This window comes from Lemur catta, chromosome 8 (assembly GCF_020740605.2).
Source record: "Lemur catta isolate mLemCat1 chromosome 8, mLemCat1.pri, whole genome shotgun sequence".
Lineage (NCBI taxonomy): Eukaryota > Metazoa > Chordata > Mammalia > Primates > Lemuridae > Lemur > Lemur catta.
In genome coordinates this window covers 45805554-45820578 of record NC_059135.1, presented here as the reverse complement: position 1 = coordinate 45820578, position 15025 = coordinate 45805554, and the positions used below count along the sequence as shown (strand labels likewise).

The 15025-nt window shown below is 35.8% G+C and overlaps 1 protein-coding gene across 6 annotated transcripts in view; it reads left to right on the top strand.

Moving 5' to 3' along the window:
* Positions 1–15025, top strand: part of ITPRID2 (ITPR interacting domain containing 2) — a 37061-nt gene that overhangs the window by 13099 nt on the left and 8937 nt on the right. For 3 of the 6 annotated variants that reach the window (XM_045559308.1, XM_045559312.1, XM_045559307.1), the window contains exons 9-15: positions 4314–4386; positions 7729–7817; positions 9214–10425; positions 12482–12559; positions 12639–12766; positions 13155–13305; positions 14371–14436. In XM_045559308.1, the coding sequence (XP_045415264.1) occupies positions 4314–4386; positions 7729–7817; positions 9214–10425; positions 12482–12559; positions 12639–12766; positions 13155–13305; positions 14371–14436 (1797 nt within the window). The remainder of the gene's footprint in view (positions 1–4313; positions 4387–7728; positions 7818–9213; positions 10426–12481; positions 12560–12638; positions 12767–13154; positions 13306–14370; positions 14437–15025) is intronic. The other 3 variants (XM_045559310.1, XM_045559309.1, XM_045559311.1) reach the window with 3 other exon arrangements.

The window sequence follows — 15025 nt, the reverse complement described above, 5'->3', positions numbered from 1 at the left end:
TAAAATGTTGCAGTGTATCTGAAAGTTATAAAACCCCACTCTTGAATTTTCGAATCCTTAATGACTTGCTTGGGTAATTCTTGTGTTATTCTTAAATGGCTTATTTTGAATACATCATGGTAACTCTCTGAAGCCATATATTAGTATTAATAGTATGAATAATTAAGTTAAACCAAAATGATCCTACTCAGGCAGTTGTTTATCTTCTAGGTGTAGAAGCAAAACTTCTTAAGGGTCATAGGAAGGAGAAGTTTTGTCTCTGTATCTGTGAATAATTTGTCATGTGGCCTTCTCACCCTATAAATGAAATTTATATGTAAATATAACCATTATTGGATGTATACATAATCATCTTTTTTTAAGCTACTGAAGTTTAGTAACTGTTACTAATCCCATCTTTATATTAATTGTTGATTTAACTAATAGGATTCTTTTATATTTATTAGTGTGACTTAAAATAATCCCAAATCAGATATTTGACAGATAGTTAAGTTGTTCCTTTGGCCTTCCAAATTTAACTGTATGTTTTTTGAAAATAAGTGTGTGCTAGAATATGAACTCTAACATGTGACGTGTGCACAGATATCTGTTACTTCAAAGCCCAATTAACCATTGAGTTTTGTTATTTGATATTTACCTAAAAAAGTTACAGTAAAAATAAACTATATATGTGTGTGCATGTAAAAATTTGAGAGCATTTTTTAACATTAAAAATTTGCAAGTAATTAGAAAATCATAAATTGGCCCAGAAAGGAATTTTTTTTTTGAGAGACAGAGTCTTACTCTATCACCCAGGCTGGAGTTGAAGTGCAGTAGTGCAGTCATAGCTCACTGCAGCCTTGAACTCCTGGGCTCCGGCAATCCTCCTGCCTCAGCTTCCCAAGTAGCTAGCTGGGACTACAGGCAAGCACCACCATGCCCACCTGTTGTTTTTGTTTGTTTGTTTGTTTGTTTCCTTTTTAGTCTTTAGAGACAGGGCCTCATACTATTGTCCAGGCTGGAATGCAGTGGCGTGATTATAGCTCACTGCAGCCTCAAACTCCTGGGCTCCAGTGATCCTCCTACCTCAGCCTCCCAAGTAAAGGGGACTATAGGCACATATACCACCACGCCCAGCAAATTTTTAAATTTCTTGTGGAAATGGGGTCTTGCTATGTTGCCCTGGCTGGTCTTGAACTCCTGGCCTCAAGCAATCCTCCCGCCTTGGCCTCCCCAAGTGCTAGGATTACAGGCATGAGCTACTACTCAAGGCAGAATCTTTTAATTTATTTTCTAGTTTTCTCCCTTTACAGATGAAGAACCATTTCCCCCACCTCCCACATATGATATTATGTTATAGCAGTGGTTCTCCACTGTCTTCCTGAGGGATATAATACTCTCTTTGATACCAGTGCCTCACAGTGGGGGAGGTGTGGGGGTGTCAGTAGGGGATGACAGAGAGGAATCTTCTGTTGTACCTCTATTACTTTAGTGTTTCAGAGTACTTTCACTTATAGTCACATTTGATCATTCTAAGGACCTGTAAGGTAGGAGTTTTAGTCTTTATTTTGCAGTTGAGAAAACTGAGATAATTATCGGAGATAATTGCCAGAAGCCATTATCCAGAAAGTAGCATGAATAAGACTTGAATTTAGCTCTTTCTATAGGCTGGCTACTTTTAACTATACAAGTTGGCAGAGGTCAGATTGGTTGATATTATCAGGCATTGGGCAGGAACTCATGATCTGATGTGCAGCCCTGTACTACTACTTTGGAAAAGTAATGTTCTTTTTTGACTTCTTTTGAGATGTCATTAAAAATTAGAATTGTAATTTCTAAAGTTCTAGTTTTGATTTTTTTTTGAAAATTATTTTTATATACAGTATATTTTATGATGAGAAGAACTATACCATGTCTCTTTAAACCTTAGAGGAAAGGTTGCATTAGAACATTCACGTTTGTGTTCCGTAGAACACAGTACAGGGTGTTATGCTTAGAAGATGCATCTTAGTCAAAATAAACAAGATAGCTGTTAAGAAACCAAAGTGGGTGCCTGTTGTGTTAGCAGGACATAGATTTAGAAAGATACAGTGTTTGTTTTATGAGAACATTTTTTTAAATGAAGTAACCCAAATGTATGGGTTACTCTAAACCCGTTTTCATACATCTTTAAATCCCAAAACACTGAGACCAAGAGATTTTATCATTTTGGTTTAGTGGGTTTTTTCCCCCATTTTTATTACAAAAAGTTTAAAATGTAAAGAGTAGAGAAAATAGTATAATGAACACCTATTACTCTTCACTCGATTGAGTTTTATTTGGCCATTCTTGTTAATTTAATGAAAGTTGTACGTATAGCAAAGGACCGAAGATCTACTGAGCATTTGAAACCATTGAATAGGAAAAAATCCTGTCACATAAATCTAAGTTCTATATTTGCTTCATAATTCTCTATGGTGTACCCCATCTTGAATTTGACTGCTTTCTTTTGCATAATTATGATCAATAATAAAATAAGGTAAGAAATTCACCCATTATGACTAGCATGTCTGTATTCTCTCTTCCGCAAGTAGCTAGTATGATTTTGCTGAGTGAGAATGATCCTGACTTTTTAGTTTTATTATTAAATATGACCCTCTCAGCTTTCTTGTTTAAGTATTCCTTTCTTGCAATTAATTACGGAGTTTGTAGTGAAGGGGGGTGGAAAAAGAGAATAATTTTTTTTTTTTTTTTTTTGCTATGAGGGAAAGGATAGTACACTGAGGATACATGTTTATTAAAGTCATATTATTTTGTGATTAACTTTATAAGCCTAAGGAACTAGAATATGTGATAATTCTACATTTAAAACAGAGATTATAATTTGGTGTATCATAATGCTGTGCCTAAACTAAGATTTCTAGAACAGAAAGAGGCATTTAGATTTCTGTTACAGTTTTTTGATATGGTTGATATTTACTTTATAGAAAACTCTTTGAAGTAGGTTGGGCCTGAATAGAGGCTAATAATAGACCTTTTGTTGAATATAAAAAGAAAATTCATTTTGTTCCCTCGCACGCAAAACAATGGTTTTCCTGTTGAACTTGTGTCTGCTGCTTAGAAGAATATACTATAATTTTTACATAATGACAAAGAATAGTAGAACCTATTTTACTTATCTGATTTATAGGTGATGGTTTTAAATAACCAGTGTGCTGTCGGTTTTCAAAAGCTTCATAAACTTGAGTTCATGAAACTATGTAGTACAAAAATATTACAAATCAGAACAATTTTTAAATTGGCTAATAATATCTTTAACCTTTTGGCTTTTCTTTTCATGTTGGTTATTCTACTTGTATTCTTATGGAATATTTTTTATTCTTGAATAGATTCATAGCTCAAAACTACCAGAGTTTTACCTAAAACCTCTTTGCTGTTTGCTCTCTGATTTATTCAAGTTTGGAAACCCATATATTTGGGTAGCTTGCCTACTTTACTAGGATGTTATTTACTATTTAAGTACTAATCATTACAAGATCAAATGATGGAAATTATTGTACCTCTCCGTGCTCCAAATGTTTAATCTTGATAGAGAGTTAATTATATTAGAATTGAGTATTTGCAGAGTGGAGGTGGTGATTAGGAATCTGAAAATTTCTAATTATGTAGTTGTGCAGGTAGAAGAAAAAAGCATAAAAGACAACTTTTGTAGCTTTGATACCTTCTTTGAACAGAGTTTTCAGCAAGGATTTATGGCTAATTTTAGTTCTGTAATGAAACCTGCTTTTCCACTTACTGACTCCCAACTTTATGTCTTGAAAGAACATTTGTATCAGGACAAAGCAGTGTTATACATGAGTGATTTTTGATAGGTGAAAATTTGGGGGATTTTAGAAAATTTTGCAGTAGTAGCACAGTGTTCTGCTTTCAAAGATCCAATATTTGTAATTGCTCCGATTGCGTGTTGGTCATGGTGTGCTGAAATGAGTGCATTAGCATTTCTCCTGGGATTGACCTTACTTTGAAGTTTAACAGGTAGAGAAGAACTTTTTCTTATGGATCTAATTTTCATCTAATAGCAACTTTTTTTAAATGAAGTGGCTTATATATGCAGTTATTTTTCTTTGTAAACTGCAAACTTGAGTGCTATTGTTAACTGGAAAGTAGATCAGAAAATTGAATTATGGAACATTTTAATACTTTTGAGACAAGATGTCTTTGTGTGTGTGTGTATATATATATAATGCTTTGGTGCACTTTTAGTTAGGTTGATTTGTTTAATAGATAGTTATCAAGAGGTTATTCTTCTTTGCCCTAGATTCTTTTAGTTTTAACTACTTTAAAATCTTCTTTAGGTTCAAAGTACAGAGGGAGAAGTGCCTCATGTTCCAGCCACTTACCAGCTAGGTCTTACCAAGTCAAAAAGAGGTAAGTAGAACAATACCCACTAATTCCCGAGCACACTTTCAAAGTGTTGTGAGTTGATTTGGATAAGGAGATAGGTATCTGTATTTGTAGTCCCTGTAAGTGTGAAAAGATTAAGAACACAGGTAGGCATGCTTCATTATTGTTTGGTATAGAAATTTTTGTATTTTCTGACTTTTGAGCTCATAAACTAATTAGTTTGCTTATTCTATAATGACTTCATTACACAATTTTGTGTGCTCTATATATTTTTCAGTTCTACATAAGGACTGTATGGGAAGTAGGTCTGGCTACATTTTACATTGTTGTGATTGAAAAATACACTTCATCATCCATCTTTAGGGGTTTATTATTTAAATATAGCTGTTAAGGTTAATACACAAATGTGCCTCTGGCAAAAAACACCAATTTTTCAGCAATAGTTAAACCTAGTTTAAATTCAAACTGGGGATCAAAGGTGAGTGGCTATAGTTATCAGTCCTCTCTTGAATTATTAATTATTGACCAAAGAACCTTTGAATCCATTCCTTTCACTTTTAACTTGCAACAAGAAAAAAATCTCTGATCCTTAAATTTACAAAGCTTTTGAAACAGAGAAAGGGAGAGAGGAAGAAGTTAAAATGACCACCAAAGGTAGGACTGTTTATTTTTAAAATTTTACACACACTGAACCACCCTGTTTTTTTTTCTTTAAACACAGATTCATATGTATGTTCCCAGAATAGGAAATTACATGTTTGTTCTCTGAAATTACTTCATAAGAGATAATTTGCATATAATTTTTCTTTCATTGCAATATGGCATTAAGAAACAAGAGCTCCACTCTCACTAGGTCACTACAGTTTTGACCAGACACAAAACAAGCTTTCCTATTTAATTTTCTTCCCCTTGTAAGTTCATAAATGCATGTATGTGTCTCTGAGCCGAGTTCAGGGCTATCAGAGTCCTTGCTTTAGACAACTAGACAAGGGATACATTGGAAAAAGCAGCTTGCCATGTATCAAAAGGAGGATAAAAAAAGAGTAAAATTACTTTAAGATATTCAAGAGCTGTTTTCGTCATTTTGAAGGATAGCCTGTCAAATTTTGATAATGGGCTACATAAATATCTTTGATCATAACTGCAGAGTTAGAATCACAAGAAATATATTTACTTCAAAAGTTTAGTAAGAATGCATACAGTACTTTAGTATTGTAAATTTAATAAAATTGCCTTAATCTCAAATCTAATCCAGTATTTACATACTAAGGCCCAGAGAGGTTTAGTAACTCAATTTATTTTGCCAGCTAACATTTGATGGATATGTTGAGAGAGGTCCAATATTTTTATTATTACAGAAGACATATTTTCTTTAGCAGATAATATAGAGTTCTGTTTTGTTTTTTTAATGACGCTGGACAAATAAAATTTCCAGATTTTTTTTCTCACTTTAATGTTTCCTTTAACTTCCTAGTTTTTAGTTAGAAATCATATTTTACATCTTCAGGACAGAGATCTAATAATTTTTAGTTTCACCCTTTTCTATTGAGAACTGTGTTTCTTGGAAACAGAAATATCTGACTAAGGAACCTAGATTGTGATATATACTTATAGTTTACAAAATAATTTTATCTACATTCTACTTAGTTCCTGAAGTAGCCATCTGAGATAGAAGAATTAGTCTTCTTCCATTTTGCAGAAGAGAGAAGCTACTGCTTACGATGATGAAACACAGCAGAAACATGGACCCAGGCCTCCTTTTTCTTTCCTTTGCCCAACACCTGTTCTGAAGCCTAAGCAGTCCAAATATGACCTAACCTGTGTGAACCCAGACAGGGCTCAACAGCTGTGAGGTGAATTCAGCACAGACTATTCTGTTGCAGATAAAACAGATCTTAGCAGGGAACCCACATCAGAGCTGCTCATTCTGGCTTCCCTGGGCTCTCAGGCAACTGCCCTTTGCCCAACCAGATAGCCAATTTCACTTCTAAATCATTTAAGTGACTGCTTAATTCTATTGTTGCTTTAAGAAAATAGTTATCATTGATTCATTCAGCAAACATCATTTATTGTCAGCTTATTTTAGCTACTGGGATACAAACAAGACTAAGATTTTGCCTTCAGAAGTCTCACAATCTAGTTTAAAAAAAAAAGGCCCACATATATAGATATAGATATAGATATAGATATATAGATATAGTGCTAACTGCTATAAGATGTTAATTTTAATGAATATAAGGCTAGGCTAATTAGTACTGATGGTAATAGCTTATTGCAATTCAGTTTCACAGTTATTCCATTTTACCTAGACTTATCAAGGACATGGAGTAATTACTTATATTTCATTAGGCATTTTTTAAAAAATCACAGCAATATTACAGAATTATTCTAAATTTTTAATGGGAAAAATTACTCTAGTCCATGGAAACTGAGTTTTCAGTGGGATATTTTTCAAAACCAGGTGAACTTTAATAGATTTTGGATTTTTTTCAGTCATATTATCTGGTTCTTTATATGTATAAAATCTTAAACGGTTTTGATAAACATTTTATTTAGCATGTTGTTTTTGAAGTTCTGCATAACTTTCCTGTCTCATGAAGCATCTCCCTTGGTAAATGTAATAACTGTGAAGTCTCCCAACTGTGTAGTTGTCGTATGTGTGGAATGTGATCATGCCTCCTGTGCTTAGCTGGCCTATTTATGTATGTAAAACTTTTTTTGGGGGGGGGGTTTACTAGCCAGGAATTAAGAGTTTCGAGGCAGAAAAATAAACAGAAGGATTTTATAAGATTAACAATGTTATGTACTATTTGTACCTGTTTGATGGAGTTTCATGTAATTGTTATGAAAGAGTTGTTTCATAACTTAACAAATGTTTGTACTATTTGAAACATCAGAGACAAGTTATTTAATTTATTGGATTTAATTGTATTTTTATTTTCTTGTTAGGAAGATGATAGAAATTTTTACACAATATGCTATACATTTGAACTTCTAATTTCTCCTCCTTACGTAATGGAAATGGTTTACTTTGGGACTTCTGTTTTTATTAGAGCCATCTTTTATTTCAGCCAGTTGTCCTCCGAAGATAAGACATTAATTGGATTTTCCAAAATAGTTTTACTAAAGCTTAATTGACAACTGAATACTGAGGGTTTCTGGTAGAAGATCTGATTTAGTTTTGTTTGAATTTGAGTTGCTTCCTATGCTGTGAAGCCACAATTTTGCATAAGTAATGCACACTTTTCTAAGAAGGAATCTATTTTGTATATCTTATATCTGTTGAGAATCCCATCTGTGATAATATTGCTCTGACTCTCAGTAAAGTCTTAGCAGTTTTGTATGACCAGACTTTTTTATTGATAGATCATCTATTACGTACTGCAAGTCAGCATTCTGATAGCAGTGGTTTTGCTGAAGATTCAACAGATTGCCTATCCCTTAATCATCTTCAGGTAAAATTTTCTATTGTATTAGGCACTACGATTAACGTCATCATTTTAAGGTGATTTTTCAATAACTATATGTTTTAAGCCTGAATCTGTCTAATCTTTATTTTTCAAATGACTGTAAGAATAAAACTCCTTCTGGGATGTAGATGTTATCTAAGCATTTGACTACAAATTTTAGGTTTCACTAATGCTTTTCTGACTGAGTATTAAAGAAAAACTTCTCTTTCTTAATTTTTGGACCACTAGTAAACAGAGATTATTTTGATTATTAACCTTTTTTAGTCTGTTATTTTTCTTATTTTTTATTGTCATTGTGTTTCAGTATTTTACAGTGTTGTTTTGCTTATTTAATAACTAAAATTACCATGGATCTATAACTTGCTGAATGTTGTACTGACTTTTCTGCTAGACTGTATTAGATAACCCAGAAAACAGGCATATCTTTGTCCTCGAGGAGCTTGTAGTCTGTATGTGGAGTACACAGAATGTATACAAAAAGCATTTAAAACACCTATAAGCAAGTTTTAAAGGACATTGTGATGACAAAAAAAAAAACAAAAAGTCTTTAGGAACATAGCAGTTCAGGGGTAAACAAGTAAGAAACATATCTAAGGAGGGAGACTCAGAAAGAATACTCAAGTAGACAGAAAATTGGAGGATGGACAAGGGACTTTGAAAGGAAAGCTGTGGCCATCAGAGCTGGTAGCTGTCAGGAGACTTGAGAGAGAGTAGTTCTGATGGGGTCAATGACACAAAATCGTGATTGGAGAGTAAAGCAGTGGTGAGGAAAAGAAGTTAAAAATGTTGACCATTTTGTCAAATAAGGATGGTTAGCTTAAGGGTGGTAGGTCTTTTTGTCTTGCTAACGTGGGAATGACTTAGGGAAGTGGTCCAACTAAGGGATGGAACTATATAAGAGAAGGAGAGTTTGATCTAGAAAAATCTGGGGTGAAACTGGGGAAATACTCTGGTCCTGGGGAAGATGTGATTGGAAACACAGGTTGAAGGGATTAGATTTGAATAAGACAGTTTCCTTTCAGAATGGAGGGAAGGAAGGAATGATGGGGAGAGATATGGGGAAGTTTATATATGTTGGGGAAGAACCTTAAGAAATTTCTGTCCATTTTCTCTATGAGTCAGTGTTATATGTTAAAAGGAGAGGAAGAGGGTATTGGAAAGGGGATTTAAGGAAAATAGTGAAGATCTGAAATAATCTTTGTGAGAAGTGAGGGGGAAGGAGGTTGTAAATCAGGGGCAGTGAAACAGTTCTGAATAGTACTAGGTCCACAACCAAAGTGGGGAAACAGTAAAAGTATAGAAGCATCAGATCAGTTTGGTATTGTGTTAATGATATTTCTTACTTGTTTTCTTCACCTCCCCACCTGTTTTCCTTTCACAGGTTCACGAGTCCTTGCAAGCCATGGGGAGTAGTGCTGATAGTTGTGACAGTGAGACAACAGTCACATCATTTGGTGAAGACCTTGTCACACCAACAGCAGAAGACCAGCACGGTTTTAATGAATCAGTGGAGGAGTCTCTCATCCCCCTTCAGAAGGGAAGAGAGAAGGCAGCAACAGTTGCTGACAAAAGCAAGTCAGATAGCCAGGATTTCCCTCCGTGCGAGGCCATTGAGAATACAGGAAATAAACAGTCCACCTGTAGTCCAGAGGATCCTGTTACTGAAATTACTGAAATGAAAGAGGATTTGTCTCCAGCACAGACGGTAGAGCTACTGAGGGAAGGAAGTGCTGAAAGTGATGTGGATAAAAGCAGTGAATGTGAATTTACTCAATATACCACACATCATATTCTGAAATCTTTGGCGTCTATTGAAGCTAAATGTAGTGATACGAGCTCTGAAAATGCAACTGGGCCTCCCTCTTCTGTGGACAGAGTTAATACAGCTTTGCAAAGAGCTCAAATGAAGGTTTGCAGTCTGTCTAATCAAAGAATAGGGCGTAGCCTGATAAAATCGAAAGATCTGTTAAAACAAAGGTACTTACTTGCAAAAGCTGGCTATCCTCTAAGAAGGTCTCAGTCTCTACCAACCACCTTGCTGAGCCCAGTAAGGGTTGTGTCCTCTGTCAATGTTAGGTTATCTCCAGGAAAAGAAACCAGATGCAGCCCACCTTCCTTCACCTATAAGTACACACCCGAAGAGGAACAGGAATTAGAAAAGGGGATGATGGAGCATGACAGTCAATCTTTAGTTAAATCCACCATTTTCATCTCTCCATCATCTGTGAAGAAAGAAGCAGCGTCCCAGAGTGAGGTGACCCAGGTGGAGGAATGCCATCACAGAAGGACTCCTACCTGTTCGCAGTTCCTTCCAGCACCCGTATCTCAGTCCACCTGCTCCCTTCACTCTGTCCCCTCTGAGTGGCAGGAAAGGCCCCTGTGTGAGCACACAAGAACTCTGAGCACTCACAGTGTTCCCAACATATCTGGGGCCACCTGCAGTGCCTTTGCATCCCCTTTTGGGTGTCCTTACTCACATAGACATGCTGTCTACCCCTACCGAGCGTGCTCTGTGAATCCTCCTTCCACCATAGAAATGCAGTTGCGAAGAGTATTGCATGATATTAGAAACTCACTACAGAATCTTTCACAGGTATGAAAAAAAGCATGTCTTTATTAAGTATATCTTTTTTTCTTTTATTGCTCCAAGCACCTCTTAATTCCCTAAGAAGCAGAGACCCATCAGGCGTGAACTCTCTGAGCTTATTTTCTTACATGTCTAAACTTAACCTATATCCGGCCTTTTATACGCTTCCCTCCTGTTTCAAGGGAGAAGCCGTAACTAATCGTGAACAAAGTTAATTTCTCTGCTGGCAATCTCCCTCCCTTCCTAGAGGAGAGATTTTGCTCATTAGGTATCCTCTCTTGTCAAGTTGTGCCTATTATTAAAAATCTTCCCTTTCAAAGTCCTTTCTCTCCTTATCTCTGCCATTTGAATGTGTTGACCATCTTTTCTTTTTCTAAGTTCTCTTCCCATTGATTTCTGTGGCGCTCTGTTCTCCTGATTCTGCTCGTAGCTCTCTGGGCTAAGCCTTCCCCTTGTCGTACTGACCCCTGATGCTGGTCTCCTGGCACAGAATTAGTCTCCTTCCACTGGGTTCAAATACTGGGACTACTCCAGAACAGAAAAAAGCAAAAACAAAAACAGGTAAAGTGTGAATTTGATTCAAAATGCTCAGTATGTCTTGTCACTTTTAAAGTTATCACCCTCAGGTTTATTAGTACAGTAGAAATAACTTTCAAAAACTTTGAACATAAGTAGGTTATCTTCAGGTTTGCTTTTCACATTTTCTTTCTGAATCTCTCTCTGAACTTACATTGAGACAATTAAGGAATGGAAGAAAATGTCAATGTAATGATGAGAGTGTTCAACACAGAGCCAGGTGACCTGGAATGAATGTCATATGTCTCTAATCATCATGAAATAGTAGACAGGAAGCTGCTTTAAAAGTAGAAAGCAAAGTTGTAACTTTTCAAATTATAGTTAGATATACCTGCTTTTAACATATATGGGTTTTAGCCTCATGACAGTTGTCTCCTAATGTTTTTTAGTCTAACCAAAATGTGGGTGTTTCTTCTTCCTCCTTACAAAATGTAGTTCTGTCTGTGACTGAGACATACACCCTTTCAGCTCTAATTATGTGGAGCTGGGGGTTTCCAGGGCCCTGTCCACCTGCTCCCTCACAGTACACTTCACTTTCTAGGCCAGCTTGTTCTGCTCTAAGTGTGGTCTCTACCTCTTGGATGTCCTATCTGTCGATACCTCCGCTAACGAAGCTCCCCACACCCACCCCGCCCCACGCCAGCAGACACGTGTTCTCCATCATGTGGCCTCTGACCCGTCTCTCCGGTGTCATTCTGTAGGTGTGCTCTGGCCATATTGGACCACATTGCAGGTCTCTAAATAGTTGTGCTTTCTTAGGTATCTGCACGTGCCACGTTTTTGTTTTTGTTTTTGTTTTTAAACCTGGAAGGCCCCCCCATGCCTTTCTTTGCATAACCAGGTCCTGTTTCCTGTTAAGGTTCAGCTCAAGTGTCAATGACTTTTGGCAGAGTTCACCTAATCTGAATTTATGTTTGTTTCCATCATAGCACTCCTTGTTCTCTATATTTTAATTTTTTTTTTACCTTCTCTTTCTTCTTACTTACACTGTGAGAACACTTGAAGGCTTGAGAACACCTTTTATCTTTGTATCTCGCTGTCTAAAGTAGTGGCATATAGAAGCTCTGATGCCTAAGAAGACAGTGATGATTGCTTGCTCCTCTCTCCAGCCTAGTCAATAATTACTGTAATCTCATGATAACATTTACAACGGCTTCTACATTTTTGTTTTTGTTTTTCTACTTTCTCAAGCCCAGAGGGAAGTCCTGTAAGACGTAGATGACATAGACATGAACTATACATGTTCCTTTGCCTCTTCCTCCTCCCAAATAAATTGACTTACACCTGCAACAGCTAGCAATAATAAGTATCATTGGGGACTGTATATTTTTTTATTCCTGCTTACATTATGAAGGATTTTTTTGGGTTTTTGTTTTGCCTCAGAGAGGAATATGTAAGCCCCAAATTCTGCCTTTTTAACACATTGAATAATTTGGAAGTAGCCACTTTAGCATTGATTTTTAATCTTACTTTTACTGTTTTGAAGTACCCTATGATGAGAGGACCTGATCTTGCTGCTGCTCCATACAGTACTCAGAAATCCTCTGTTCTACCTCTTTATGAAGTAAGTGCTTGCTTAAATCTTTGCATTACAAAATAATTTATATGATTTCGAAGTATAATTTTGGTATATTGCCTTTTAGAATACTTTTCAGGAGTTCCAGGTAATGAGGCGGAACCTGAACTTGTTTAGAACACAAATGATGGATTTAGAGTTGGCAATGCTGCGTCAGCAGACCATGGTTTATCATCATATGACTGAGGAGGAAAGGTAAAAGTTCATTTTCACTCAACTTACGATTTTTTAAGCTAGGTTGTGTTTCTACTGCTGTGTACCCTGTATCTATTTTGTGAACCAGTGTAGATGATGTCAGGCATACGTAGTGCTTCACTAAGTGAACTTCTCTACCTTCAGTGTATCAAGGAAGAGGGTGGTTATAATATGTTTTTCAACATTTGGGATATTTGTGAGAAAGGATGGAGGAAGAAAGACTGATGTCCTATTGGATTCACCTATTGTAGTTGATATTGTGCTAATTTATAGAACTTGTGATTTCAGTACCTTCTGTTAGTTTTATAATAATGGTCAGAAGAGTTGTGAATGGGAATCATCACCAAACTGCATTTTTCAAGCTTTGTGCCTGTCACCACACCCATAGATTTGAAGTTGATCAGCTCCAGGGTTTGAGAAATTCAGTGCGCATGGAACTTCAGGAGCTGGAGCTGCAGCTGGAGGAGCGCCTGCTGGGCCTGGAGGAGCAGCTGCGTGCCGTGTGTGTGCCTTCGCCCTTCCGCTCCTGCACGCTCACGGTACGCCGCCCTGACGTGGTCAGGAGATGTTTCACATAATTTAGGACATGTGCCTTTATTGCAAGTCATTTATTTTAATGGTATTAAGAGCATGCAGACTGTTTAAGGAGCTTTCCCACAAATCAGTTGAATGTGCAAGTTGTGCTAATTGTTTTAAATATGTAGTATATTTAGAAATATGTTGACAATTTTTAATGATAATTTTTGATAATAGGAAAGAGTAAGGGTCAATACAAAAGTTTAGTGTTTTTAAAGGAAAAACGAGTGAATTATCATGACTAATTTAAATTTTAATCCCTGCATGTAACTGCAGAGAACACAAATATACATTTTACTCAGTCTTTTTTTTTCTTTCTTACCTTTAAATAAATAACTGTCCTTTTTAAACTTTTTCTTTGTTTTAGATTCTTTTCCTTTATGTTTTTTAAGGTATCAAATGAGATGTTTAGATAGGAAACATATATACAACCAAGAGAATAGTAAGAAACACTGCCTTTATTTTGTGCCACTTTTCATACTTCTAATGTTTCTTTCCATGAAATTTGAACTTCAGCAGTTATATTCTTATTCTTGCCAGTATCTTTGAAGTTGTAGACTATGTTGCTTTGAAATGGTGAAATAATGAATTTTTCTCTATTATTTAATACTTCAGCAATGCATTTGATTTGGTTAAAAATAAATGGATATGTACACATACACATAACATATATATGCACATATGGAGTAGAATAGAGTAAGAGTGTGTGTATACACACATATGTATGTATAGCATAAAATAAGAATACTCTATATCATTAATGAATATATTTTCCATGGTTTTGATCTGTCATTCTGAGAAAGATGTGTTGGTGACAGCAGAGAATCAGAACATCCTCTATGCACTTTGTATCAGTTTTCAGTTGCAACAGCACATTTTATAGGATCAATGACAGTTGAGGGTGACCGAGGTGACATAAAGGGATGCTACAGGGCACAAATTAGCCAATTTCTTTTATTATCAAACTCTTGCAATTTGAAAAAAAATACATACATATAAAAATAAAAATATTGTTCTTACCTTTTCAGGGAATGTGTGGCAGTAGAAGCGCTGATAACTTGTCATGCCCTTCTCCATTGAATGTAATGGAACCAGTAAGCCTCTCTCCTTTTAAATCACTGGGGAAGGGAATGATACAACATTTCATAAACACGCAGTTTTCCTAGTGTAGATGAAATGTATGTTTATTTCTTTTAAATACAGAATTTGATAAGTTACAACTAAATAGATTGGAAGTGAGTTTGGCGTTTCTGAAAGTCCATTGGTACCTAAATTACTGGAAAGCCAGCTTAATTGCAATAGTGACTTTTCGTCTTTATGACATAAAGGAAATAATGTCCCATAAAAAGTATTTAATTTTAACTCCAGGAGAAACGTGCTATATTTTAGACAAATTGGTTTATTTGAGGCAAAAGCATTATGAGTAACTATTTTGTTTTTCACTAGTTACTCTTCCTTACAAGTAATGTGGACACCGATGTGGTAACAAGTAAAATGTCATCCCACTGTGTATTCTCGTTACCAGTCGTATTGCTTGATCTCACTGGGAATTTAAATTTGACTTGCTGTTTTTACAAATGAAATCGAGTAGTCACTAAATTAATGAAACACATTAACTTTACAAGTTATGTGATTTTTGGCAGTAATCACAACTAGGTTTTAAGCCTTCTTTTTAACTACTCG